Raw genomic sequence first — 26,180 nt, 5'->3', positions numbered from 1 at the left:
CCCCGCCTGCTTACCTGGGCATTCTGCTCATCTCATTCCCCTCTGCTACTACTCAATAAACCTGTTGATTGTATTCCACTTACCTCTGTGTCCTGTGTCTATCTGCTGACAGAAGACCAGACTAGAACCGACGACCGGAAATGGAGTTCCCAAACCCTGCCGCTGCGGATCCCCTCGAAGAGCTGGTCAGCACTCTTCGAACAGCTCTCCCTCCGGTCACACACCCTCAGTCTGCCCCTGCCAGTCCCATGGCCATCCCTGTATGTAGTGGTTTTTTACTCCGTTTCACTCTACATAGAGATGCAATCCCATAAATTTTCCAGCGAATGGGCTAAAGTTGCCTTCTTGATCTTCCTGCTAACTGGACGGTCATTGCTCTGGGCACGAGCCATCTGGAACTCACAGACCACTATAATTAACTCTTTCGATGCTTTCTCTTCCCACTTCAGGGAGGTCTTCACCCTATCCACCGGCTCGCTCTCCATTGCCGACCAACTCATCCGCCTCCGTCAGGGAGATTCTTCGGCCAGTCTCTATAATCTGCAGTTCCGGACTCTGGTGGCCTTGTGTGGATGGAAAGAGGCAGTGCTACTCACTGTTTACCGTCAGGGCTTGGATTCACAGATCAGGGCCCAGATGGTGATCTATGATGATACTGTTGGTCTGGAGAGCTTTATGCAGAAGGCCGTTAAGATCTCCCAACGTCTCACAGCCGGACATAACCTCTCATTCTCCGTCCTCACCAGCTGCCTGTCCTCCGGTACCAGAACCTATGCAAATGGATACAAATTGCCTCTCACACACTGAGCGTGCTCAACGTCTCGCCACGGGGCTGTGCCTCTACTGCGGAGTTCTGGGGCACTTCATTCGGGTGTGCCCCTCTCGCCCCTCATGCCCAGCGGTGAGTACCCTCCAATTGGAGCCTGCTATCTCTACCTTACCACTGCTAACGGTACAAATGCTCACCCCACATCATTTCATTTCAGTACCTGCCCTCGTGGACTCAGGATCCTCAGGCAATTTCATCTCACAAGCCCTCCTAAAACAGCTTGATTTACCCCAACCAGAGACAGGCCGAGCTGAAGATCAAGACCATACAGGGAAATGTTCAGCAAACAGGCAGCCACAAAGTTATCACCGCACCGGCCATGGGATTGTGCCATCAACCTGCTGCCTGGAGCTATACTCCCCAAGGGTCGAGTATACCCCCTGTCCATCCCGGGGTGCAAGGCGATGGAGGATTACATCAAGGAGGCTGTCCAACAACAGTTCATTCGCCCTTCCACCTCTACGGTGGCCTTGAGCTTCTTCTTCGTGGACAAGAAGGATGGAGGCTTGCGGCCCTGCATCGACTACCGGACCCTCAATGATCACGCTGTCAAACTCCCTTATCCTCTTCCCCTGGTCCCGGCCGCAACTCGAGGAACTCCGTGGGGCCCACATCTTCTTGAAGCTGGACCTGCGGAGTGCCTATAACCTCCTTCGTATCCAAGAAGCCGACGAGTGGAAGACAGCGTTCATTAGCCCCTCAGGCCATTATGAATATCGCGCCATGCCGTATGGCCTTTCCAACTCTCCATCCGTCTTCCAGGGGTTTATGAACGAGGTGCTCCGGGAGTTCCTACACTGGTTTGTCATCGTGTACATAGACGATATCCTGATCTACTCCTGGAAAATGTCCGAACATCGCCATCACGTGACGCATGTCCTACGCCAACTCAGGAAACACCACCTCTACCTGAAGCTCGAGAAGTGTGAGTTCCACCGCCCCACGGTCCAGTTCCTCGGCTACATCCTCAGTGCGGATGGGATCCAGATGGACCAGGGGAAGGTCCAAGCCATCCGGGACTGGCCCCAGTCTCAGTCAATAAAGGAACTGCAATGATTCCTCGGCTTTGCAAATTTCTACCGGAGGTTCATTCTGAACTTCAGTTTCCTCTCAGCCCCCCTCACTTCCATGCTCTGTCAGAAACCCAAGTCTCTGTCCTGGAACTCCGAAGCTCAAGCCGCCTACAAGAAGCTCCAGGAGGCCTTCTGCACTGCTCCCATCCTCTCATATCCCGAAGCCCAAATCCCATTCATAGTGGAAGTGGATGCCTCCACCACCGGCGTGGGAGCATTGCTGTCTCAATACCATGGAGAGCCTCCCCAAATCCACCCTTGCGCTTACTTCTCCAGGAAGCTTTCCCCAGTGGAGCGGAACTACAATATTGGAAATCGGGAACTGCTCGCCATTAAACTGACGCTGGAGGAATGGAGACACTGGCTGGAGGGAGCTCAACACTCTTTTACGGTCATCACTGTCCACAAAAACCTGGAATATCTCCGAAGTGCTAAGAGGTTAAACCCCCGGCAGGCTCACTGGGCCCTGTTCTTCACCCGATTCCAGTTTTCCATCACGTATCGACCCGGAGATAAGAATGTCAAGGCAGATTCCCTCTCACGTATCCATGCCCCCGACGAACCCTCCACACCTGAACCCATACTCCCTCCAGCCGTCCTTGTGAGCCCCATTCCGGTGGGCCCTGGATGTACAGATCCGCATCGCCTCCATCACCGAACCCGTTCCACTGGGAGGCCCAGAGGGCAAAACCTACATGCCCACCTCCTTGAGGACTTCCCTTCTGGGCTCCTCGCATGCTTTCCCGGGCTCTGGACACCCAGGCAGCCAGCGTACTCTCTCGCTCCTCCAAGCTCGGTACTGTTGGCCCAGTATGGCCCGGGATGTCTCCCAGTACGTTCGTGGATGCTCAGTCTGCGCCATCTCCAAGACTCCACATCACTTACCCGCTGGAAAAATTAGTCCCATTACCCATTCCACGTCGCCCCTGGTCCCACGTCGGAGTCGACTTCGTCACAGATCTCCCCAAGTCAGAAGGTTATACCTGCATACTCGTTGCAGTTGACAGATTCTCCAAAGCCTGCAAGTTAATTCCCCTCCGGGTTTACCCACAGCCCTCGAAACAGCAGAGGCCCTCTTCCATAATCTCTTCCGCAGAGACGACATCCTGGAAGTGTCCAGATCAGATGGTGGATCAGCACCTAGAGATGACCTCTACAGCCAGGACACCTAGATGAGCCCCAGAGACTGATCCCCAGTGAAGACCCTGTCTCCAAGACGGCCATCGGGACAAGACCACAGGAACCACATGAGTCCTTTGCACAATCAGATTCTGCTTTAGCCCAGATTTAAACTGCTGATTTTGTCTGGCCAGAGGAGAATGACACTATTTCGACAAACTACTATATACTGTAAAGCTGATATAAAGCCACCCAGCTTCATATCAAGCAAATGTAAAGCTGCTTTGACACAATTTGCATTGTTAAAAGCGCTATACAGATAATAGTGACTTGACTTGACAAATTAGGTTCATGCATGTAAGTAAAATAAAACACATGCTTTCTGGATTATCACGATCAAAAAAGAAAAAAAAAAAAAGAATAAAATATTAATATAAAAGCATGATAAGAGTAGTCCATATATGAGCATGCATTATAGAACTATGTGTTCCATATTCCCTTTCAGCACACAAAAGCTTAAAACAACACTTAAAATACAGCACACAAGTGTTATCAAACATATCTATAAAAGCAGCTTTAACAGAAAATCATGTTAATGTTTCAGGGTGGATGTTTCAGGATCTTTCAGGGTGGCCTGGGGAGGGGAGGTATCCAAACCACATCAACTGGTCACTGGAGTTCCTCAGGGATCGGTTCTTGGACCTCTCCTCTTCTCCACATACACTACATCGCTGGGTTCCATCATACATGCACATGGCTTCTCCTATCACTGCTACGCCGATGACACACAGCTCTATCTCTCTTTTCAACCAGATGACCCAACGGTAGCTGCACGGATCTCAGGCTGCCTGGCGGACATCTCGGCATGGATGAAAGAACATCACCTACAGCTCAACCTGGCAAAAGACGGAGCTTCTTGTCTTCCCTGCCACTCCGACTCTACAGCATGACTTCACGATTCAGTTAGGCTCATCAATGATTACCCCATCAACTTCGGTCAGAAATCTTGATGTAATCTTTGATGACCAGCTGACCTTCAAAGAACACATTGCAAAGACTGCTCGATCCTGCAGGTTTACACTACACAACATCAGAAAGATCAGGCCCTTTCTGACAAAGCATGCTGCACAACTTCTTGTCCAGGCCCTTGTCGTTTCTAGGCTGGACTACTGCAATGCTCTTCTGAATGGTCTGCCATCAAACACAATCAAACCTCTACAAATGATTCAGAATGCAGCGGCACGACTGATCTTCAACGAGCCCAAAAGAGCGCATGTTACACCTCTCTTCATCTCTTTGCACTGGCTACCAGTGGCAGCTCGCATCAAGTTCCAGACACTGATGCTTGCATACAGAACTACCACAGGCTCAGCACCCTCCTACTTCCACTCACTATTACGAACCTACACCCCCTCCAGAAGTCTGAGATCTGCTAGTGAGCGACGCCTTGTGGTACCATCACAGAGAGGCTCAAAATCACTCTCCAGAACAGGGGTGTCCAAACTACGGCCCGCGGGCCATCTGCAGCCCTCTATCACTCCTGTGGCGGCCCGCGAGGGATTTTAAAAAAAATTATACGAATCTGCAGAGGTGTGCAAACTACGGGCGTTTTCATCCAGCCTGTGAGACAGTTGTTCCAATATGCAATATCAGTAAAATCCAATAGATTGCACTGTAGCCTGTAGTGCAGTATATAACCCCTGATTTACACCATCCCGCCGCTCGACGCGGCCTCAATCCGCCGCACGTTTAAGAAGCGGCTCTCCACGTGGCTTCGCCAAAGATAGGCGCCTAGTCTAGCGTTCAAGTCGCACAGCAAATACAAAATAAAAAGTCAAAATAGCTATTTACACTACAAAACTGGCTCAATTGTAAATAAGTTACATGTTTTAAAAATGTGAAAGTGTTCATTTGTTCAGAAAAATGCCTTGTATTGGAACTGTTTTAAAAATGCTTAAAAGACTTTCCAGTATCAAAACAAATGCCAGTGTTATCCTCCTGCTCACGGGTGCTGTAATTTTTTGAGGAAAACATGGAAATAATTTGTCGTTTTATCTTGCAAAGATATGATTTCTTCTTGTTTTCCACACACATTTTTATGAAAATGGATATAGCTATTTTTCTGGATTATAAATTGCGTTTCTTCATCTGAAACGTGCCGTGATTTCCAAGGCGACTTATATAAAGCAATCAAGGTTAAGTGCAAAGCGTGCACATTAAGATTGGTGATGAATGAGAAAAGGCAAGTGAGTTTGTATTGTAGATTTTCCAGCAACCACGCCGCTCGTTTCAGTTTCGCTTCAAATATTTAGTTTATAATATATGTTTATGATGAATGCCACTATAATTTGTGTTTGTTTTTTACTTATATTTTCGTTCTTTTTTCTATTCTGAACACTGCTAAATTTACAGTATTTTTTGTGGAGTGTAGGGAATATAAATACATATTTCTAATGTTTGGAAACTTTCGTTTATTAGGGGCCAAGCACCGAAGGTGCGTAGGCACCTATTGTTATTGTTAGATTTCCTATTATTATTATTATTCTTCCGCCAGAAAATGAATGGCAGCCCATAGAACCGATTGCGGGAAAGTTGTAAAATTTGGCGCACTGATAGAAGATACAGTCAATAGTAACCACACCAAATTTGGAATCTCTAACTCAAACTCTCTAGCGCCACCACTTGTCCAAAAATTTAGTTTTACAATGCTAATAACCTTTGAACCGTAAGCCACAAAATGAAATTTCTTTTTTAAGTTATGGAATTCAAGTCGATTCGTCCAAGCATTCTCGAATACCATACTAATGAATTCGCCGAAAAGCATGCAAAAATGGATCTGAGGTTATATCTCCGCAAGGGTTTGACGGATTGAGACGAAACTTGGTGTGTGTCATATCAAGCATGACTTGAGGCTACCTGCAGTATTTCGGCGCTGTGCCACCTAGTGGTCAGGAGATATGAGAAATGCATATTTTTGCTTATAACTTGTGAATGGTTTGGCCAAAAATAAAAAAACTGGTCTCCTTGGATTCGTTGCATCATGCTATGAAATAAACCTACTTTTTCAAACTCCTCCTAGACTGTTGGTCCGATTTTCACCAAAATCGAATCATATAATCTTCAGACCATGCTGACAAAAAGTGATGGATTTTGTGTTGATAGACAAAACAGTTTTCACATACCACAACAGCGAATTTGAGTTATAATGCAAAAATGACACTTGAGGCCGTATCTCTGCAATGCTTTGGCATATTGACACCAAACTTTGTGTGTGCCATTGTCATCTCACACAGAACACACCACATCGATTTGATGATTGGTGCCTCCTGCTGGTCAAAACTGAAAAGTCATTCAATCATATTATTAGTAGTTTTAAATGATTTTTCAGCCATTTGGACTACAATAATCTTAAAATGGCTTCAGTTACTCATTTCTGCAGTTGGTCTGATTCTCCGTGCTATGCTTAGCTCCTCGTTTGCCGCTGATGTGCTTGGCCCCGTCATTGCTGCTTGCAGCTATATTTTTACATTATTTCTGAATGAAAAGATAAAATGTGTCTTATACATCAATCGACTTGTACACCAATGCAACTTATCTGTGTGCCATAAAGTGCTCATAAAAATAGGTAGAGACGGTACAAGAATAGAAGTGCCATGTATGTACAAGTACACATAGTACAGTAGTAACTGAGTGTCAATTTAGAATAAAAAAAATAAAAAATCAAAGCTTAATTTGTCATCAACATATTATGCGGCCCCTCACTTGTGGAAAACTTGATGTGGCCCTCGAGTCAAAACGTTTGCCCACCCCTGCTCCAGAACATTCTCCTTCACCATTCCTGGCTGGTGGAATAATCTTCCCACCCCTATCCGGAACGCCGGATCCCTGGCAATCTTCAAGCAACAACTGAAAGCTCATCTCTTTCGGCAGTACTTGACTTCATCCTAAACTCAAAAAAAAAAAAAAAAAACTTACTCTTTCCCTCTATCCTTCTCTCCCTCCCTTACTAGCTTGTAGTTATTTGAACAATGACTGAGACTTGGTGTTACGAGCACTTCCTCTGTCTGATTGCCTCTTCAAGATTAATCGCTTTTTGTATTCCCCAGTTGTAAGTCGCTTTGGATAAAAGCGTCTGCCAAATGACTAAATGTAAATGTAAATGTAATTTTTATAAAATCTTAATATCTTTATGCCTTATAGTTGCATTTATCAGATTAGAGCTGTGTGAAAATATAGTTACATTTTGCGATGATATAATCAATCAGTTGAGATTTGCAGTATATGGCTTTACGTGAGTCTATATATGTGGGTAAGGTTTATAAAGTAGGGCTTTTATGGTGTTTTTGTCATTTTTGGAGCTTAACAGCATCATTATATGTTACTGCATGGAGAAATGTCTCATTTAGTGGTTTAGAATGAGTAAATGATGATGATTCCTTTAACAAGCCAGCTAAATAATTATGCAGTAGCAATTTTCACCTTGACTGAAGTGTCTGAGAAAGAGACCTACAGAGAGAGAGAGATGAAATACAGCACGTGTGTGTGTGTGTGTCATAAGACTCCTGGCTGATTGAATTAGTCAGTAAAGCGGATTTGCTGAAGCAGTGGGATGCGTGTCGGCTGTCTAACACACGGACCACACACACACACACACACACACACACCTCCAGCCATCCGGCCGTCACACCAACAGCACATCATTCATTCATATGTTTGCATTCATCCAGTATACACACGGCTTCTGTCGGTTCCTGACGGAGATTCTGTGTTTTAATGTGATCACTGATCAGGGCTCAGAGAGAAGAGTTAAACAGAGTCCACAGACGCATTATTATTCTTTCACCATCCGTCCAGAGATATTACAGTCAACTAACACTGAAACCATAGTAAAAAAAAACAAACAAAAAAAAAACACAAATATATATATAAAAATCATTTCTGCTAGTTGTTGCATGTTACATGAAAAAAAACATCAACTGAAATAAAATATAAAAATATCAATCACATAAAATATAAAATATAATAATTTTTCTTTTTGTAATTTCAGCTAGTTGACAAGGTAGTATTTGTCATTTTAATTTAAGTATATAGACATAAAGAAAATTCTAAAAATGACAAAACCACATAATAAAAATACTACAAGTTTAAAATTAAATTGAAAACAATATATACAATTAAAAATTCTAAATATGAATAAAACTATAACAATGTCTTAATGATACTAAATAACACTACATCTGTCCTTTATCCTTCCTTTTATTGGTTTGATGTGGTAAAAAAACACTTACTGTAATACTTAATAATGTTATTGATTCAGATGAGAACAAAAGCTGAACTGAATTCATATGAATAATAACTCTATTGTCTTCTATAGATCTGCTTTACAGCTGAAACTGAATTTGTCTCATATTTGATGAATTTTTGCATCATTGATTCTGTTGTTTTGCTGTTTATCTCTCTGAAGCTGCGTTGTACTGTATAAAGCGCTATAGAAATAAAGATGCCTTAAAAACTGTTTCAAAGTAAATCCTACAGCATGTTTTATTCAGTGCATCATGTTTATCTCAATCTAAAAATAATCTCCACATTTCACTGTAACAACACTAACAGGTCTTCCTAAAAACAAATGAAATAACGCTTCATTTCAATATTTAATCTCAAAGTTCAGTTGCCTGAATCCATGAAATGAGGTTTCATTGTGTGGGACTGGATTGGGAGATTATATAGTCCAGGTTTTTAACAATTTTCATTACAGTGTTTCTCGATTGCTAAACCAGTATAACCAGGCGTTTGAACTAAAATTTCAAAACCATAAGACCATTTTTCAAAAAGCACCCATTTTGCTGAACTATAAACACTATTCCCTGCTTGATTGATCGTAGCAGGCCTCATTAATCTGAACTCATGCTCCTCAGGTTTTGAGCGCGTCACTGTTTTATTATTATCACTGAGTTACTGTTGGAGTTTTCATAAATATTTTAATATAATATTCAATATAAATATAACATTTTTATTTTTTATAATTTGTCTTCATTTTAATTTTAAAACTGTAGTAATTTTGTTCTGTTTTTGCCATAGTGGTTTCCGTAGTAGTAGTAGTTTGTGTGTGTGTGTGTGTGTGTGTGTGTGTGTGTGTGTGTGTGTGTCTGTGTGTGTTTGCGTGTGTGTGTGTGTAACTGTGTGTGTGTGTGTGTGTGTGTGTGTGTGTGTGTGTGTGTCTGTGTGTGTGTGTGTGTGTGTGTCTGTGTGTGTGTGTGTGTGTGTGTGTCTGTCTGTGTGTGTGTGTGTGTGTGTGTGTCTGTGTGTGTTTGCGTGTGTGTGTGTGTGTGTGTGTGTCTGTGTGTGTTTGCGTGTGTGTGTGTGTGTCTGTGTGTGTGTCTGTGTCTGTCTGTGTGTGTGTGTGTGTCTGTGTCTGTGTCTGTGTCTGTGTCTGTGTGTGTCTGTGTCTGTGTCTGTGTCTGTGTGTGTGTGTGTGTGTGTGTGTGTGTGTGTGTGTGTCTGTGTGTGTGTGTGTGTGTGTGTGTGTGTCTGTCTGTGTGTGTCTGTCTGTGTGTGTGTGTGTGTGTGTGTGTCTGTGTGTGTGTGTGTGTGTGTGTGTGTCTGTCTGTGTCTGTCTGTGTGTGTGTCTGTCTGTGTGTGTGTGTGTGTGTCTGTGTGTGTGTGTGTGTGTGTGTGTGTGTGTGTGTGTGTGTGTGTGTGTGTGTGTGTGTCTGTGTCTGTGTCTGTGTCTGTGTGTGTGTGTGTGTGTGTGTCTGTGTGTGTGTGTGTGTGTGTGTGTTATATTAAATCATAATGAGAAATGTTGCCTTGGAAAACTTTTTAATATATATATATATATTTATTTAATTTAAATTGATATAACTTTATATTTAATTAATATTTAACATTTATTTTATTTCAAGTAACAAAAATGTTTTCTGAATGGTCCTAAATGTAGCTTCAGTTTTAGTTTTAGTTAACTATAATAACCTGACACAGAATATAACAACTTTTCAAAACTAAAAATGTGTTAACTTTGGTAGTTTCAGGTGATTTTTTCTGAAAACTAAGAAGAATAAGTTCAGATCATTGAGGCCAATCAGTTCTAAAAAGAAACACAAAACCTGTGCTATTTGATAGAAAACACATTGACAACACGATTGAACCCAAGATTTGGTGATAATACAGCACGATGAGAGGTTCACACACAATTTTTAAAAGGCTGGTCATTTTTGATCAGATTACCAAATAAAGTAAAGGATTTCAGCAGCTCTAACACTCATCTGCAGAAATCAATCAGAAGCATCTGAAAAACAAGAAAATAGAAAAGCAGCGTGACACTGAGAGTGTGACGCTCTCCAATCAGCCACTCTGAAGAGCACATCATTATAATACAGTAATTACACATATTCAGCACTCCCTCAATCAGCCAGAGATGCCTAATGAGAGCCGAGTGATACAACAATTAATGAGTGAACGCTAAACGAGATGCATCCCAGCCCGCTCTCCTGCTGAAGGTCAGGAGAGACACGCAGAGAAACGGCCCATATACCACCTGCAGAGCAGAAAACACTCACACACACACACACTCACACACACACACACACACACACACACACACATACACACACACACACACACACACACACGCTCTCTCCCTCTCTCTCTCTCTTGCACACAAACACACACACACAGACACACACACACAGAGACAGACACAGCTTCATGCAGGTCTTTTCGACACACTGATCATGTCTGTCAAGCTTCAAACCGGACAAAAATGCCATAACAGCAGTCACTCATACACTGTACAGTATTCATATGACTGCTGTGACTCTCATTCAGGATATTGTTTCTGACAAACACAAGAGCCAATGATCTACGCATCTGAAGAGTCATGTTTCAACACAAACCTGAATGAGATTTGAGAGTCTAAATTCGATCTGTTTTACACATAAATCTATCACATGACTTTAGAAAAAAATGTGAACTACTGTTAATGAATCTTGTATAGTGCATGTATGGTTAACTTGACAAAGATGAGCGTGTAAAACTCACTCTTCTGTTCATTTCTTCAGCTCTGCAGTAGATGTGTGATTCTATAATTATTTTTAATGAATGCTGTGCTGTTGTCATGAGGTTAATAAATATGATACAGTGTATTCATATGAAAATAATCACTGTGGTTGTGCTTGGCATTAGTAGGTGGTTTCTCCATTGGGTTGTGTTGTATTGTAGTGTAATAATGGCAGTGGACTGACTCTGTTGGCTGCGCAGTCATTCATGAAATTACACACAATTTCACTCCAGCTGACACTTTAAAAGCCCCGCCCACTGTGGCCTGTATGCAAATGAGGACCCAGAGCTGGCGTGTGATTGGCTGGATGCAGACGCTCCTCACCATTATACGATGCTTCAGTTCTGCAGTTTGATAATCAGCGGTCAGTGAGCGTGTAAATCATGTCATTGCAGTTTGCGTAAACTCAATTAGCTTATCCCTGTTTATTATTTCTGCTCACATAAACACAGTATTAATATAAGAATACTAGTGCGGTGCAAACTGAGCTGTGTGCACTGAATATGGCGGACTGTTTTTGAAATATTGAGCTTTAAGCAATTATTTATTATTACTCACTATATTGCATGTTTAGTCCCTTTTGAGTATTATTTTAGAAATAAACATGGTTATTGTACATTTTTAATCTAGACTGTAAAATGATTTTAAATAAAACAAAGATACAAAAAAATACTATTTTGGATTTTCTACTTCAAAATGTCATGTTTAATTCAGTGTGTTTCTTTGTAATTATTTGTTAAATTTACTAGCAGTTACTGTTTGAAAGTAAATCCTACAACAGTTTGTTTCGATGTAATCTTAGCAAATCAAGGCTGGTGTTATTTCCCATTCCTGTTTCACTGGAAATAAAAGCATTGCGTTCTGGGTTACAGCAGCCGGGCTTTATAATGCATATTTGGACAAATGTAGGAGTTCGTCCACATGTTCCATGCATGCAGACTATTTGCTTACTGTGCACATATTATATACACTATATGATGCAGAAATAAGAAGAGTAACACTATAGCACTGTATGCTGTTGATAGGAAGGGATTCTGTGTTTGATGGGCATCAGTGACAAAACCTTTGTTTAGGTTCTTAACTGGAAGAAGTATTCATTAATAAATAATGAATATTTTTGTAAACATTCTAAATTAATCATAATATAATCTACATTGCATAAATAATAAATACATATTTTAATACTTAATTTATAATAAAACTATTATTATTATTATTATTAATATAACATTTTTATTCTGGTTGGGGATTACGTTACTCTGTAACAGTTAGTAGCTTTATATACTTTTACTTTTAGTCCAAAGCAACTTACAAATAAGAAAAAGTAACTAAAACTAAAAGTCAAAACTCTGTAAATACTATATACACACATTTAAGAAAATAAAGAAATTAAATAAAATTGACAAATGCATACAACAACATTTAAATGAAAACAAAAAAAAAGCTAAAAACAATTAAAAATATTAAAACAACAAAAGGTATGAGTATAATAATGCTTCTAACATAACACTAAGCCAAACACCAAAAACAACTACATGTGTATGTACAGCCACACACATATACATACATATAAAATAAATTCAATATATATATTATTTCATTTCCATATAGTATGAAATACTAAAATAACTAAAATTAAATCAAACTAAAACTGATTAAACAACCAATACAGACATCAACACTGAGCCAAGCACACGTTTTAAAACAACAGCAATAACTTACTTACACATAGTAAGATATGGTTATAAAACTGAAACAGAAGTGAAACAAGTAGTAGGAAAGAGGAAAAATAAAAAGCGATACTTCTATCCTTTGCTGGTGTCCCAGCCCGGTGGAGTCGCACGGTAGAGTCGATGGTTTACACGACTGCTGCCGCGGTATAATAACCTATTTTATACCCCTCTAACAAATCACTATTGGAATTCAGCTGAACCCACTTTCCTGTTTATCACAAAAAATGGCCAAGCAAGGGCAGACACTGACAAGATACGCGATACAGCATGAGACCAAACGAGATTTTGATTTATATAAAACAACTGTCCCATTTAGATGCTGGATAAGTGTGTGTGTGTGTGTGTGTGTGAGAGAGAGAGAGAGAGAGTGTGTGTGTGTGTGTGTGTGTGTGCATGTTTATGTGGTTTATGAGGACACAAATTTGTATAATGACATGGGTATGACAGAGGTATTACAATATGAAGGTGGTTTATGAGGACACTGCCTATGTCCCCGTAATTCAAAAGGCTTAAAAAACATACTAAATGGTGTTTTTTTGAAAATCTAAAAATGCACAAAGTCTCCTGTGAGGACTAAGTTTAGGTGTAGGGTTGGTGTAGGGCAGGGGTGTCAAACTCAGTTCCGGGAGGGCCGCAGCCCTGCACAGTTTAGTTCCAACCCTGCTCCAACACACAAACCAAGTAGTTTTCAAATAAGCCTGAAGGACATGATTAGCTGGATCAGGTGTGTTTAATTAGGGTTGGAGCTAAACTCTGCAGGGCTGTGGCCCTCCAGGAATTGAGTTTGACACCCCTGGTGTAGGGCAATAGCACACACAGTTTGTTCAGTATAAAAACCATTATGCCTATGCAGAGTCCCAAAAACCAACATGTGTGTGTGTGTGTGTGTGTGTGTGTGCGAGAGAGAGTGTGTGTGTGGGTGTGTGTGTGTGTGCGCAAGAGAGAGAGAGAGAATGTGTACGTGAAAACTTTTGAACAGAATGAAGATGAGTACATTTTTCTTGTTTTGCCTAAATATCATATTTTTTTCATTTAGTCCTGCTCTTCAGAAGCTACAGAAGATACTTACATGTTTTCCAGAAGACAAATTAAGTTCAATTTACCTTGATCTTCAAAATCAAAAAGTTTTCACGCCCCGGCTCTTAATGCATGGCTTTTCCTTCTGGAGCATCAGAACAAACAAGGGACTCATGAACAACTATCACTAAACTAAAAAAACACAGCTGTGGATCGTTCAGGTAACAACACAGTATTAAGAATCAAGGGGATGTAAACTTTTGAACGGGGTCATTTTTATCAATTCAACTATTATTTTCTCTTGTGGACTATATGTAAACATCTTTTATGTGAAATATCTTATTCAGGTCAGAACTAAATAAACAATAACATGCATTTTGTATGATTCCTCTTATTTTGGTAAAATAATTAACATTTTGCAGATTCTGAAAGGGGTATGTAAAGTTTTGACTTCAACTGTACATACGTACATATATATTGGACATGTCAAGTACATGTATATCCATCCTAAAACCTGTCAAAACATGTTGATATTATAGTATCAACTCGCTCTCTCTCTCTCTCACACACACACACACAAACAACATCTATAAAGAAGAAAAAATAAGCTCAACATTAATAATCTCAACCTGCAAAATAAGATATAACACTGACATTAATTACTCCAGCATAGATCCTGATGATCAGCATCAACATGAGCATCACACTCGCCTCAAAGCATCATGAACTCATCAACCTGAAGTCAACATGAAATCAAACTGACGTATTGTGATGGTTTCATCAGTCATTTGGTGCTTTAGTCTTCTCTTTCATGACTACAGGCTCCACACTGCATCTTCAGTGAGGAACGCACTCTGAATCACACTGAATTATTGATGCCAGCCAAGAGAGCAGCTCAGAATTAGTGGTAAAGCAGTCAGACTGAAGCAGATGAAAGAACAGCCAAAGATGACAGAAGATCTGGGACTCTGTGTGCTTGATAAGTGTTTCTCACAGCTCAGTCTTTACCTACTTCATTAAAGGGCCGTACATGCAGATATATGCACACACACACACAAACACATTATCTAATACAAATAACTGTCTCAGGAAGCACACGTGAAATGTTTATTCTCAGCTCATGCATATTTGATTTCAATAACATGTGACGCGTTTTACCCTGCGGCGCATCAGTCTACGGCTCCTCATCAAGCTCAGCGTCAGGCTGTGATACGTCTTCCATAATTGTTTTACATGCATGCACTAAATCTATCTCACTTTTGTCAATTTACAATTTAATTAAAGGAACATTTCAGCCAAAAATGTAAATTCTGTGAGCATCCTAATGTCACTTCAAACCTGAGTGAGTCTTTCTTCCATGCAACGCAAACAGAGAAAACCTTTAATTGTTAATTTAATATATAATTGTCATATGCAAAAGACTTGCATGAGGATTTCAAGCATACAGAAGAACATTAGATAACTAAAGAACCATTCACACCAAGGACGATACAACATAGTTTTAAAAAATCGCTTGTTGAACAAATAATTTGAGTCAGTGATTCAATGATTTATTCAAAAACACAGTCACTTGCTTCATTTGTAAATGAATCAGCTGTTTTGAATGAATCGTTTGAGTGAATGATTCAATAAATTGCTCACTGAGACTTGCTGCCACCTACTGGCAGTTTTAGTCTCACATTTATTTATCCATTAAACCAACCAAGGTAGAGCAGAAAAACACACTCATCTAAATCATTATTGAAAAAATATCTAAATATAATTTGTCAATATCACACACCCCTATGTGCATCATAACAATAGCAACGGTATTTCTAACTTCTTTTTACTTCTAAGCAAAAAATTACTTTGCTGTGAGTACATTGATTCACATTCAGTATGATATGAGCATGAGTGATTAGCTTGCTGCATAATGGCCACCGGTGTCGCTAATAAGAGTTTCTGAATTCTGCATATAGAGCCTTTAAAGCAGCAGACGACAAAACTGCAGCGTGCTTATAATAAACAGAACATATGATATGTTGGTGTGGATGCTAATATACTTATCATTAGTTATCATTTTTGTTGTGAACAGGCCTTAAATGATGACAAAACATTCTCAAATTTTATCTGCAGCTCTTTTAGGATATTATGTATAAAAACAGTCTACAGCTCAATGTGGGTCACATATTTCCTCCAGATACTCATGAGAAACTGACAAAACACAGATCTCAGGCTGAAGCAAACCTCATGAGCTTCTCTCGCTCCTTCTCTCTCTCCCTGGAGTCCTCTTTCATGTAAGGATCATGAGGAATAACCCTTTTTCTCGTCTAGCAGCATCAAAGCGGCTGTATGCGTGATGAAACACAAACCGTTCTCCAGCATTAACACCGCACACCGATTACCGATGTGAGAATCTCGTGGAAGGGTGAGAGAATCAAACCAGCAGACAGATCAGATCTCACGTCTATCCCAGAGAACTGCTGAGGAGTCTGATAATGATGTGGATATTATTATCACTGTGTGATTAAACTGGCTTTATTTCAGTTAAATGACAAATACTGTCAAAATCTCGTCCTACATCCGCCAAACCTTCAGTCTGTTCAGAATCAGACTTTCTGTAATGGATGATCAGATATCTGTAGTCTTATCCAAAACATCTCTGACAGTAATTCCTCCTGGAGATCTCAAGTATCATCCATCAAACACAGCCTTCAGTCTGTTCCGGCTCAGACTACAGTTACTCGTGTATTGGACTTTACATGTTGATCAAAACACCACAGACGTATAAGAAAGAAATAGTTCAGCCAAAGATGAAAATTAGCTGGAAATGTGCTCATCCTCAGGCCATCTGAGATGTAGATGAGTATCAAATTTGTAGAAATGTGTTATTTTATCAGTGTCTCAGCAATGGATCACAAAACATCACAATAATCCACACCCCTCCAGTCCATCAGTTAACATCTGGAGAAGACAAAAGAATCTAAATCAAGCATCAAGAGATTTTTAGTGTCTAAAATCCGATCCATAATCCATAATAACTCTTCCTCCAGTGAAAAAGTGCATCTCCTGCAGAGCATCCATTGCTGAGACCTTTCTCCAAACCTGATGAAGAAACACACTCATCCTGATCTCTGATGAACTGAGGTTGAGCACATATTCAGCACATTTTCATTATGTGAACTACTCCTTTAACAGAATGTTCTTCCTTCAGCTCTTTCTTTCTTGTCTGAATGTACAGCCAACAATACCTTCAAATGTCAAGTATGTCAAGCAAAAGGATTTGTGAATCCAACATTTTTAACATGTATCGTAGCTACACTTCTCTCCTTTGTACTTGCAACTTAAGTAATGTTCATCAATAAAACCCATGAAAACAAATACACAACAGCGTTCGGTCGTGTCCTGAACTCAACTCATTATCCCGCACATAATTGTAATTACTTTCACATTCATTAGTGCAGTGATTTTCATGTAACAGAAGCAAGCAGCATCGAGTCCATACTGTATCTAAATGGGTCATTACGCGTCCTCCTCCAGTCACATCATATGATTACAGATCCACAGTGAACTGACCTCATTTCTGGCTTTTCTGACACGTTCTGACCTACAGACTACAGCTTTCGTCTTCAAATGTGGCATAACTCCCTCAACAAACACATGTTCAGTCACCATTCATGCCTGTTCTGATAGAGCGGTATAATTTCCCTGGATTTCCGTAATCCTCACTAATTAACCAATTAAACAGCAAATGATTTAATTGGCAGGTTTTGTTCCTGCGTTCCAGCTGATCTCTACAGTCACATTGAAATCGGATTTGAAATGTAATACGCCTTAAAGAGGCAGAAAACAATAAGTGGAACATTTGCATTGCGCACCCATATGACGAAATAAACAGTGAAGCTCAATGAAATGTATTTTTGAAATAGAACAAATATTTAGTTTCAACCTTCACATACCAAAATAAAAGTATTTCAGGGGCAAGAAAACACATTTCCAATCTGACAGCAGCCTACATTTCGGCTGAATGCAAATATGGACGGAATAGCCTACTAGAGATCAAAAAAAGATTTATAATGATTTAATAATGTTTATATTTCATGGAACATTGTATTTTCTTGCAAATTTTTATTCATGTATTAATATTTCTTTCAAATAGGACATGCTTTTAAAAAGATGTATTTATATTTTTAAAATATATTTTCAAAAATATACAAAAAATATTTTGGTATCATATTTCAGCAGATATTTTTGTCCATTATTTTGAAATGTATCCAAAAATATATTTGAAAATATATATATATTTGTTGTATGGTTTGTTAATAAGACATCTGCTATATTCAGAATCATGATCTTCTGTATTTATAGCATAAGTTGCAGCATACTGCCTTTTCAAACACACAGTACTGAGATGTTACTGAGTAAAAGTGAACTAAAATGAAGAATAATGCATGTTTTACTGTGCAAGACCATTAATAAAACGACCTAGAAACATAATTTACACTTAAATGAGGAAAACAGAAAAGAAATGAATACACTTGCACTTGAATTCTGAACTCTGTATAAATCAGCCTCAGAAAATACTGTTGTCATCAGTTTTATAAACCCAAGCATGCACCAGTTCATCCAGCAAAAGCTCATCTGTGTTTCTAAATGCACTGATACATTAGATCAGATTCACTGTTTAAAAGGTTCTTAAAATGTGTAGCATCATGTGGTAAATGCACTGTTTTAAAGTCAGAAACACAGTGATGTTAGGAGTCAGATGCACATGCTGTCTGTGTGATGTTGTGATGCAGTGTGATCCTCACCATCCTCTTTGTCGTCGAAGACGGGTCTCTTGGATGAACTGTTCGCTCCCATCCTCTTCTTCCACTTGCCCCAGTGAAACATTGATGCTCTGCTCTCATTCCTTTCAGCGCGACGGAAACTGATGCTGCTGGATGCCTCTAAAACACGAGCATCTCTGACCAACGCCGCTGCGCTCCGGGAACAACGGGTCTAGAGACTCACACACTGAATCTCGGAGCTGGAGACGTGTCTGGATCCGCTCAGACTGACGGTGAGCTCCAGCAGCAGCAGCGACTATATCAGCCTCCCCTCCCTCACGCGCACGCCTATGGAGCGAATTTTGTGCCAATATTCATCAAACAAATCCAGTGTTTTGCAAATAAACACAATCTGCTTTGCAAAGAAAAACTCGACTTTCAAACAAACGCAAAGTGATTTTCAAATACAAAGCTGCAGATGTATGGACAAATATATGTATTGTGTGTTACAACTGTGAGACTCATTTGCCTTTTTATGAGGAAACTTGGCTTGATTTTCTCACAAATGTGTGCGGGCAGATTTTCTCACAAATGCGTGCGGGCAGATTTTCTCACACGAGTGCAATTGAGCAACTTTCTTTTCCAAAACAGCAGATGGCGCTGTCAGTCAATTTACGCTCGTCTCCCGAGACCTGAAACACCTCTTTACCTTTTCAGACCAATATGAGTTTCTGTCTTACTAGATCTATAATTAACCATTTAGATGTTTTCACAAAGCGACCCTACTACAGAGTCAGTGAAATTCACAACAAGTCTGTAAAGTTGTTAACATGATTGATTAGTTCAAAAATCAGAGGTGACCTGGATAAACATTTAACTAGTCTTTCCCTATAAAAACTGATCCATTCTCCGTACCTCTTATCCTCTGTTGGATCGCGGGATACAGAATATACAGATATATTGATACAATTGTTCAACATTCAAAACAATGCAGTGTATAACTATATATCGTGACACAATATATTGTAATACTAAAATGCAAATGTATAGTGGATAGCGACAATATTGTGAACCAAAAATGAAAGCATTTAGAATGTTATTTTTACGTTAGGTCAAGTAAGATTTATTGTCTTTCTGCTATATATGTTGAAACATGAAATGCTGTAGGATACCTCTGCAGTAAAAGTTTAAACAAGTATAAAACTACACATAGACAACCTACTGAGAGGAGTACACTAAACTAATTATACTATAATCAAACTAGTTCAAGTTCAGGTGAGCTTTATTGTGATTCAGCTATATAAATGTACCAAAATATAATCTAAACATTAATATCCCTTACGAAAATTAGCCATGGTTTTACTAAATAAATACCATGGTATTTGTAGTAAAGCTGCCTATATTGAGATGGTAACCTGCAAAAAAACATGGTTACCACACTTTTACTATAGTAAAAACAACTTTAATTTTCATAGGGGATTTCATAGTTTATTATCATATTTATGTTTATATATAGTATAGTAATATACTTGCCTTGTACAACATTTCAAACTAAAAGTGGCCTGTAAGGAGATATTTCCTATTTCAACCAATATACCAGCAGATTTTAGTCTGACAACAGCCTGTTTGGAAAAATCCAACTCAAATGATGTATCTTTTTATATACAGCCGAGCAGCATTTTAACTCATGAAGTTAAGAATAAAAGGCTACGGTCAGGAATTATATTAGTGGCTCTTTAAAATACCAGTTTGCAAGCAGTGAAATGGGTTATTATTGTGGGCTAAAATAACAGAAAGGAATGAAACCAGAAATCTCGCACATTCGAGCGGATGTTATGATAAATTGAGCTGGATGTTGAGGGAGACGTGATGGAGATTTTGGATTGACTTGAAGAACATGTGATTAATAAATATATAATTAATATATAGCCTAGTCTATTATATAAGCGACATTATATAAAATTGAGGTGTAAATCCAAGTAAATCCAAAGCCATTGTAAATCTTACAGCAAAAGGGATCAAAATTGTAAAATACCAGAAACCAAAAAAGAGATATTAGGTTCTTAACCGTGTGTGTGTGTGTGAGAGAGAGTGTGTGTGTGAGAGAGTGTCTGTGTGTGTGTGTGTGTGTGTGTGTGTGTGTGTGTGTGTGTGTGTGTGTGGCATGCATGACAACAAAAAGTGTCTTACAAGTCCTGATCAGGTAGAAATAATTCTGAAATAATTCCTTTGTAATTTAAAATAATTTATATTTTACCACATGAAGCACATTGTAACCTGAGCAAACTTTGTTATAGTGATTCTACTATTTAATAAAACCTATTGAGATATTATTACATTTCGGGGCGTTTTTTCTTTAAATTATTGTTGGTTTACTTCTTCGCCGTTTCACAAATAAATTAACAAAAATCCTTAATTAAATTAATACAAGACATTTCAGTCAGTAAGTTTTGATACTCTCTGTGTATTTTTCAAACGCGTTCGGATGTTTGGCCTCCGCCGCTAGCCGTAGTTTTGGTTCCGCTTTCACGCGCCGTCACCATAGCAACGACTGACAACATCCCATCCGGCAGCAGTCATAACCTTCAGCAGCTGATGTGATTATTACAGGATGGTTCATGCTCTGCTGCTGTTCTAATAATCAAACATGAGTGAGCTCCATCTGAGCCTCCACCGTGAAGAAGAAGACACGCTGCACCTGAGCAGAAGAGCCCTGAAGAGCATCCCAGCACCTGTGTTAAACATGACACATCTACAGGTAGAGTAACAGCACAATGCATTCTTATATTGAGTTCAGACTCTCATGCGTTCCTCTGCATGTTCTAGAGTTTGTATCTGGAGGGGAACGAGATCAGCAGCCTTCCTGAGCGTTTCTTCAGCAGGCTGTCGTCTCTGGTCTGGTTGGATGTGAGGAACAATCGACTCACAGGTTTACCGGCCGCCATCGGACAACACCGGCGAGTGAACAAGCCATGCAAAAACCAATCAAAACGCACTCATTCTTCATCAGATTTGGAGAAATGTCTCAGCAATGGATGCTCTGCAGTGAATGGGTGCCGTCAGAATGAGAGTCCAAACAGCTGATAAAAACATCACAATAATCCACACCACTCCAGTCCATCAGTTATCATCTGGATGAGATAAAAGAGGAAACAAATCCAGCATTAAGACGTTTTTAACTAAAATACCATAGAGTCTGTAATCCATAATAACGCTTCCTCCAGAGAAAAAGTGTGAATCAGGAGAGAAAGAGTCCAAAACAGCTTTCAACTTTAACACTATAGTTTTCTCCAGATGTCTCTCATACTGATGGCACCCAAACAGGCAAATATTGATTTTATTATTCAGCTAGAGTGTGGAGGGGTATGAAATACAAGAAACTACACTAAAAACCATTTTCAGTCAGAATTAGCTGAGAAACAAACTGAATTCTGAAGAAGAAACATCTTTGTGTTTTTTACAAATTTACAGTGTAGCACGGCTATGAAGGAAATCACTGACAGTGCCAAAAACATATTTGCTTACAAATATCTAAAAATTAATCTTAAATCATTTACTTGAGAAGAACAAATGACTTATGATATGAAATCTTGTTTTAAAAAAAAAAAGTATCAAAATGAAATGAGTTTATTCTTAAAACAAGAACAAATATCTGCCACTGATAGATGTTTTTCTTGTTTTAAACATAAACACTTCATTTTGATACATTTTTTAGAAAACAAGACTTAATTATATCATTTTTTATTTCAAGTCTTTATTTAAGGATGTTTAGATATTTGTGCTGAAAAACAAGACAGAAATACTAAGAAAAAACTATTTTTTGAAGTTTAATGATGAATTTTATAGTTTAGAGTCACAAATATCATGACTGCAGTGATCACAATCCAGTAAATCATTGTAAATGAAGCTTTTCGTTCTTTCTTTGTCTTTAAGCTGCTTGAAGACGTTACTGTTGGAGGGCAACCCGATCTCAGCGCTTCCTCCAGAGCTGGGTTTGTACGCACACGTGTGTTTGTGAAGCATGTGACTAACACGTGATGTTGACTTTGTACCTCTGTCTTTCCTCAGGTCACGTGATCTCGCTGAAGGCCTTGAGTCTGAGGACGTGTCCGCTCACGTTTCCTCCTCGAGACATCTTGGACCGTGGCCTGCCTTCCATTCTCCGTTACCTGCGCTCCTCACAACTGGGTGAAGGTGAAAGAAACCTGAGAGCGAGGTGTAGATGTGTGTGTGTGTGTGTGTGTGTGTGTGTGTGCCATCTGTGGCTTTGCATAAAAAGGATGGCCTGCCTCAAAAATAGCTCCTTGCCCTGGTTCTGCTTGACTGGTGTGAGATCTGTTCCCTTGGAGACGCTCGTGAAGCTCAGCTGGATTCTGGCGCTGCTGCGAAAACGATCAATAACCCCAGACGCAATAATCTCACACTCATTAGACTGACGAGTGATAAAGTCAGCTCTCGTCTGATTATACACTGCATTACTGAGGAATGATGCTGAGATCTTAATGGGGTTTAAAATGAAAATCAAATAATCAGCAGGAGTGTGGTTTGATTGGAGAGGCTGAAAAAAACACAACTCTAACCTCATTAAATCCTAAATCAAGGTACCGACTGAACCAGTGCTATTTTAGTATTATTTGTTTTTATTAGTGCTGTCAAATGATTAATCCATTCCAAAATAAACATTTTTGTTTACATAATATATGTGTGTGTACTGTGTATATATAGAGACACACATAGAGCATATATTTAGAAAATATTTATATGTATTTACATTTATATATTTATATTAATAAAAATTATATCATATATAAATATATTTAGTATATAAACATAACAGTTGCTATGCACTCCTTTCTTTCATGGACTAATTAGGAATTACAATGAATTAACTCAGGTTAAAGATTGAACCAGTGTTATTGTAGTATTATTTTAATATTATGTTATTTATTAATAATAATTTCATTTTATATTTTTACATTTTAATCTCAGTTCACATTTTAGTAAACTTCTTCTGTAATTTTGTCAATTTTATTAGTTCTTTCTTTAAGCATTTCTTGATAGCTTTCATTTATTTTTTATTCACGTTTTAGTTTCCGTAATTTTAGTACTTCAACTATTATATTTCATTTATTTACCAAAGGCATTTTTTCTAATTTTTAGTCTTCAGGTTTTTCATCCAATATTTATATTTTATTACACATTTACTTAAATTAACAAAAAACAAGGTTATTATAGTTAACTAAAACAAAACCATCCCACTAGTTTTGTTACGCTAACTTTAACTGGAATAAAATATAATATTTAAAAACTAAATAAACTTATTTTTATATTAGCTAGTGCCAAGGCAACATTATGTCATTTTCATTTAGATTAACTTGATGCACTAAAATAACTAGAAAATTTATTAAATCTATATAGGTATATGATATTTGTATATGTTAATGACAGGAACACACAATAAAATTACTAAAAAGTTAACTCAAATCTAAATGAAAACACAAAAAAACAACAAATATATATATATATATATATACACACACAGTAAAATATACTGTATACACAGAAAATATATATATACATACATTAAATATATATGTCTAAATAAAAATAATATATATGGGCATAGGTTTGATTTTGGCATTGGTGAATATATATTATATATATATATATATATATATATATATATATTAGTGCTGTCAAACGATTAATCGCTTCCAAAATAAAGGTTTTTGTTTACATTATATATGTGTGTGTGCTGTTTATATTTATTATGTACAGATAAATACACACACATACAGTATATATTTTTTAAATATTTCCATGTATATATTTATATTCATATAATTGATATTATATACAAATATTTTAAATGTATAAACGTTACATATTTGTCTTAAATATATACTGTATGTGTGTGCATTTATATATACATAATAAATATACACAGCACACACATACACATTATGTAAACAAAAACTTTTATTTTAGATGCGATTAATCACGATTAATCATTTGACAGCACTAATATATATATATGCACATACACAAAATATAAATATAAAAACTAATTAAAAATATTAATATATTATAAAAACTATAATAGTATAACTTAACACTGAAACCATTTTTATAGTTGCCATTTTAGTTATTGTTAAGAACACTGGGCTGAAACATAAGAACTATGAGCTGGGATTAAAGTTAAGTGTGAGAAGTGTTTCAGTGGTTGAGGGTTGGTTGAATCACTATGAGCACCTGTTATAGTGATGACTGACGTAACAAAAACCACTAATAATGAAAGATCCGCTCCTGTTTATGTGTGAGCGTGAGCTCAGTGGTCATGTTTAAGTGTGTGTCACCTCAGTTTGTGTCTCATCCAGAGGCTCCTGCCGTGGAGAAGCTGCGTCTGTCTGAGCTGGATCGGTGTGAGGAGAGCTTTGAGGAGCTCCGGCGCAGGATGATCCAGATGGAACGGGCTGAATTAGAGTCGGCCGGCGACGGAGGAACCAGAACACAGAACATCAGGAGCTGAAGAGCTGGATCCCATCACCAGACCTGATTTCAGTAACAAGAGAAACAGCTGCTGCTTGATTAGATTCTGCTGCTGATTAAACATCACACGGGTCTCTGTGTCTGTACTCGCTAATGGACAGAGGAGTCCAGCAGTCTAGTGAAAGTTCAGACTCTTAAAAATAAAGGTTCCACAAAGTCTGTTGGTTCCGTGATGAACGTTTAACATCCATGGAGCCTTTCCAAGGTCTTTGGAGTTTTAAAATGTGACCCTGGACCACAAAACCAGTCATAAGGGTCCATTTTGTTTTTAAATTGAGATTTATGCATCATCTGAATAAATAATCTCTCCATTGATGTATGGTTTGTTATGATCGGACAATATTTGTCTGAGATACAACTATTTGAAAATCTGGAATCTGAGGGAGCAAAAAAATCTAAATATTGAGAAAATCTCCTTTAAAGTTGTTCAAATTAAGTTCTTAGCAATGCATATTACTAATCAAAAATTAAGTTTTGATATATTTACGGTGGGAAATGGAACATGATCTTAATATCCCAATGATTTTTGCCATAAAAGAGAAATGTATAATTTTGATCCATACAATGTATTGTTGTCTATTGCTACAAATATACCTGTGCTACTCATGACTGCTTTTGTGCTCCAGGGTCACATATGTGTTACAAAAATGGTTGTTTTAAGAACTGTATACTGACAGGTCCTTTGGGGAACCAAAAATGGTTCTTCTAATAGTTCTAACCTCTATTTCCAAGTGTACGAAAGTGCATTCTTTTATAAATTAGTGCAAAATTTGAAAAGTTGAATTGACTTGAACAAAACCTGATGATCATGTTCTCCAGCAGGATGTGAGAAGATCCAAAGAGCATCTGGAGCTTCAATGGAAGAAGAACATAACTGAAAAATTAAATAAAAATAAAATTCACTCAGAAATTGCTAGCAAATTTCACAAATAATTACAAAGAAACATCAAGTGACACATTGAGTTAAACATGATCTTTTGAGTGAAAAACTGAAATAGTTTGTACACATTTTTAACCATGTGTACAAAGAGTCACATGGTCAGTGAAACTCATTTT

The 26,180-nt window shown here is 38.5% G+C and overlaps 2 protein-coding genes across 3 annotated transcripts in view; one reads left to right on the top strand and one right to left on the bottom strand.

The window, feature by feature from the left end:
* Positions 1–18,699, bottom strand: part of LOC306882011 (serine/threonine-protein kinase 32C-like) — a gene marked incomplete at both ends in the record, with an annotated part of 128,988 nt that extends 110,289 nt beyond the window's left edge. The window contains one exon of the mRNA XM_079436434.1: positions 18,618–18,699. Coding sequence (XP_079292560.1) covers positions 18,618–18,699 — 82 coding nt within the window. The remainder of the gene's footprint in view (positions 1–18,617) is intronic.
* A 2,404-nt stretch (positions 18,700–21,103) lies between these two features.
* LOC306882470 (leucine-rich repeat-containing protein 27-like) lies at positions 21,104–25,313 on the top strand. Of its 2 annotated transcripts, XM_079437098.1 has the most exons (5): positions 21,117–21,333; positions 21,402–21,532; positions 22,509–22,567; positions 22,644–22,769; positions 24,953–25,313. In XM_079437098.1, the coding sequence occupies exons 1-5, from the start codon at positions 21,223–21,225 to the stop codon at positions 25,102–25,104; spliced, it is 579 nt and encodes a 192-aa protein (XP_079293224.1). In that variant the 5' UTR covers positions 21,117–21,222; the 3' UTR covers positions 25,105–25,313. The 2 variants fall into 2 exon arrangements, with proteins under 2 accessions (XP_079293223.1, XP_079293224.1); XM_079437097.1 differs by lacking the exon at positions 24,953–25,313 and having other exon boundaries at positions 21,104–21,333; positions 22,644–23,269.
* Positions 25,314–26,180: the final 867 nt, after the last annotated feature.

This window comes from Barbus barbus (genome assembly GCF_936440315.1).
Source record: "Barbus barbus genome assembly, chromosome: 16".
NCBI lineage: Eukaryota > Metazoa > Chordata > Actinopteri > Cypriniformes > Cyprinidae > Barbus > Barbus barbus.
This window is presented reverse-complemented; position numbering and strand designations above follow the sequence as displayed.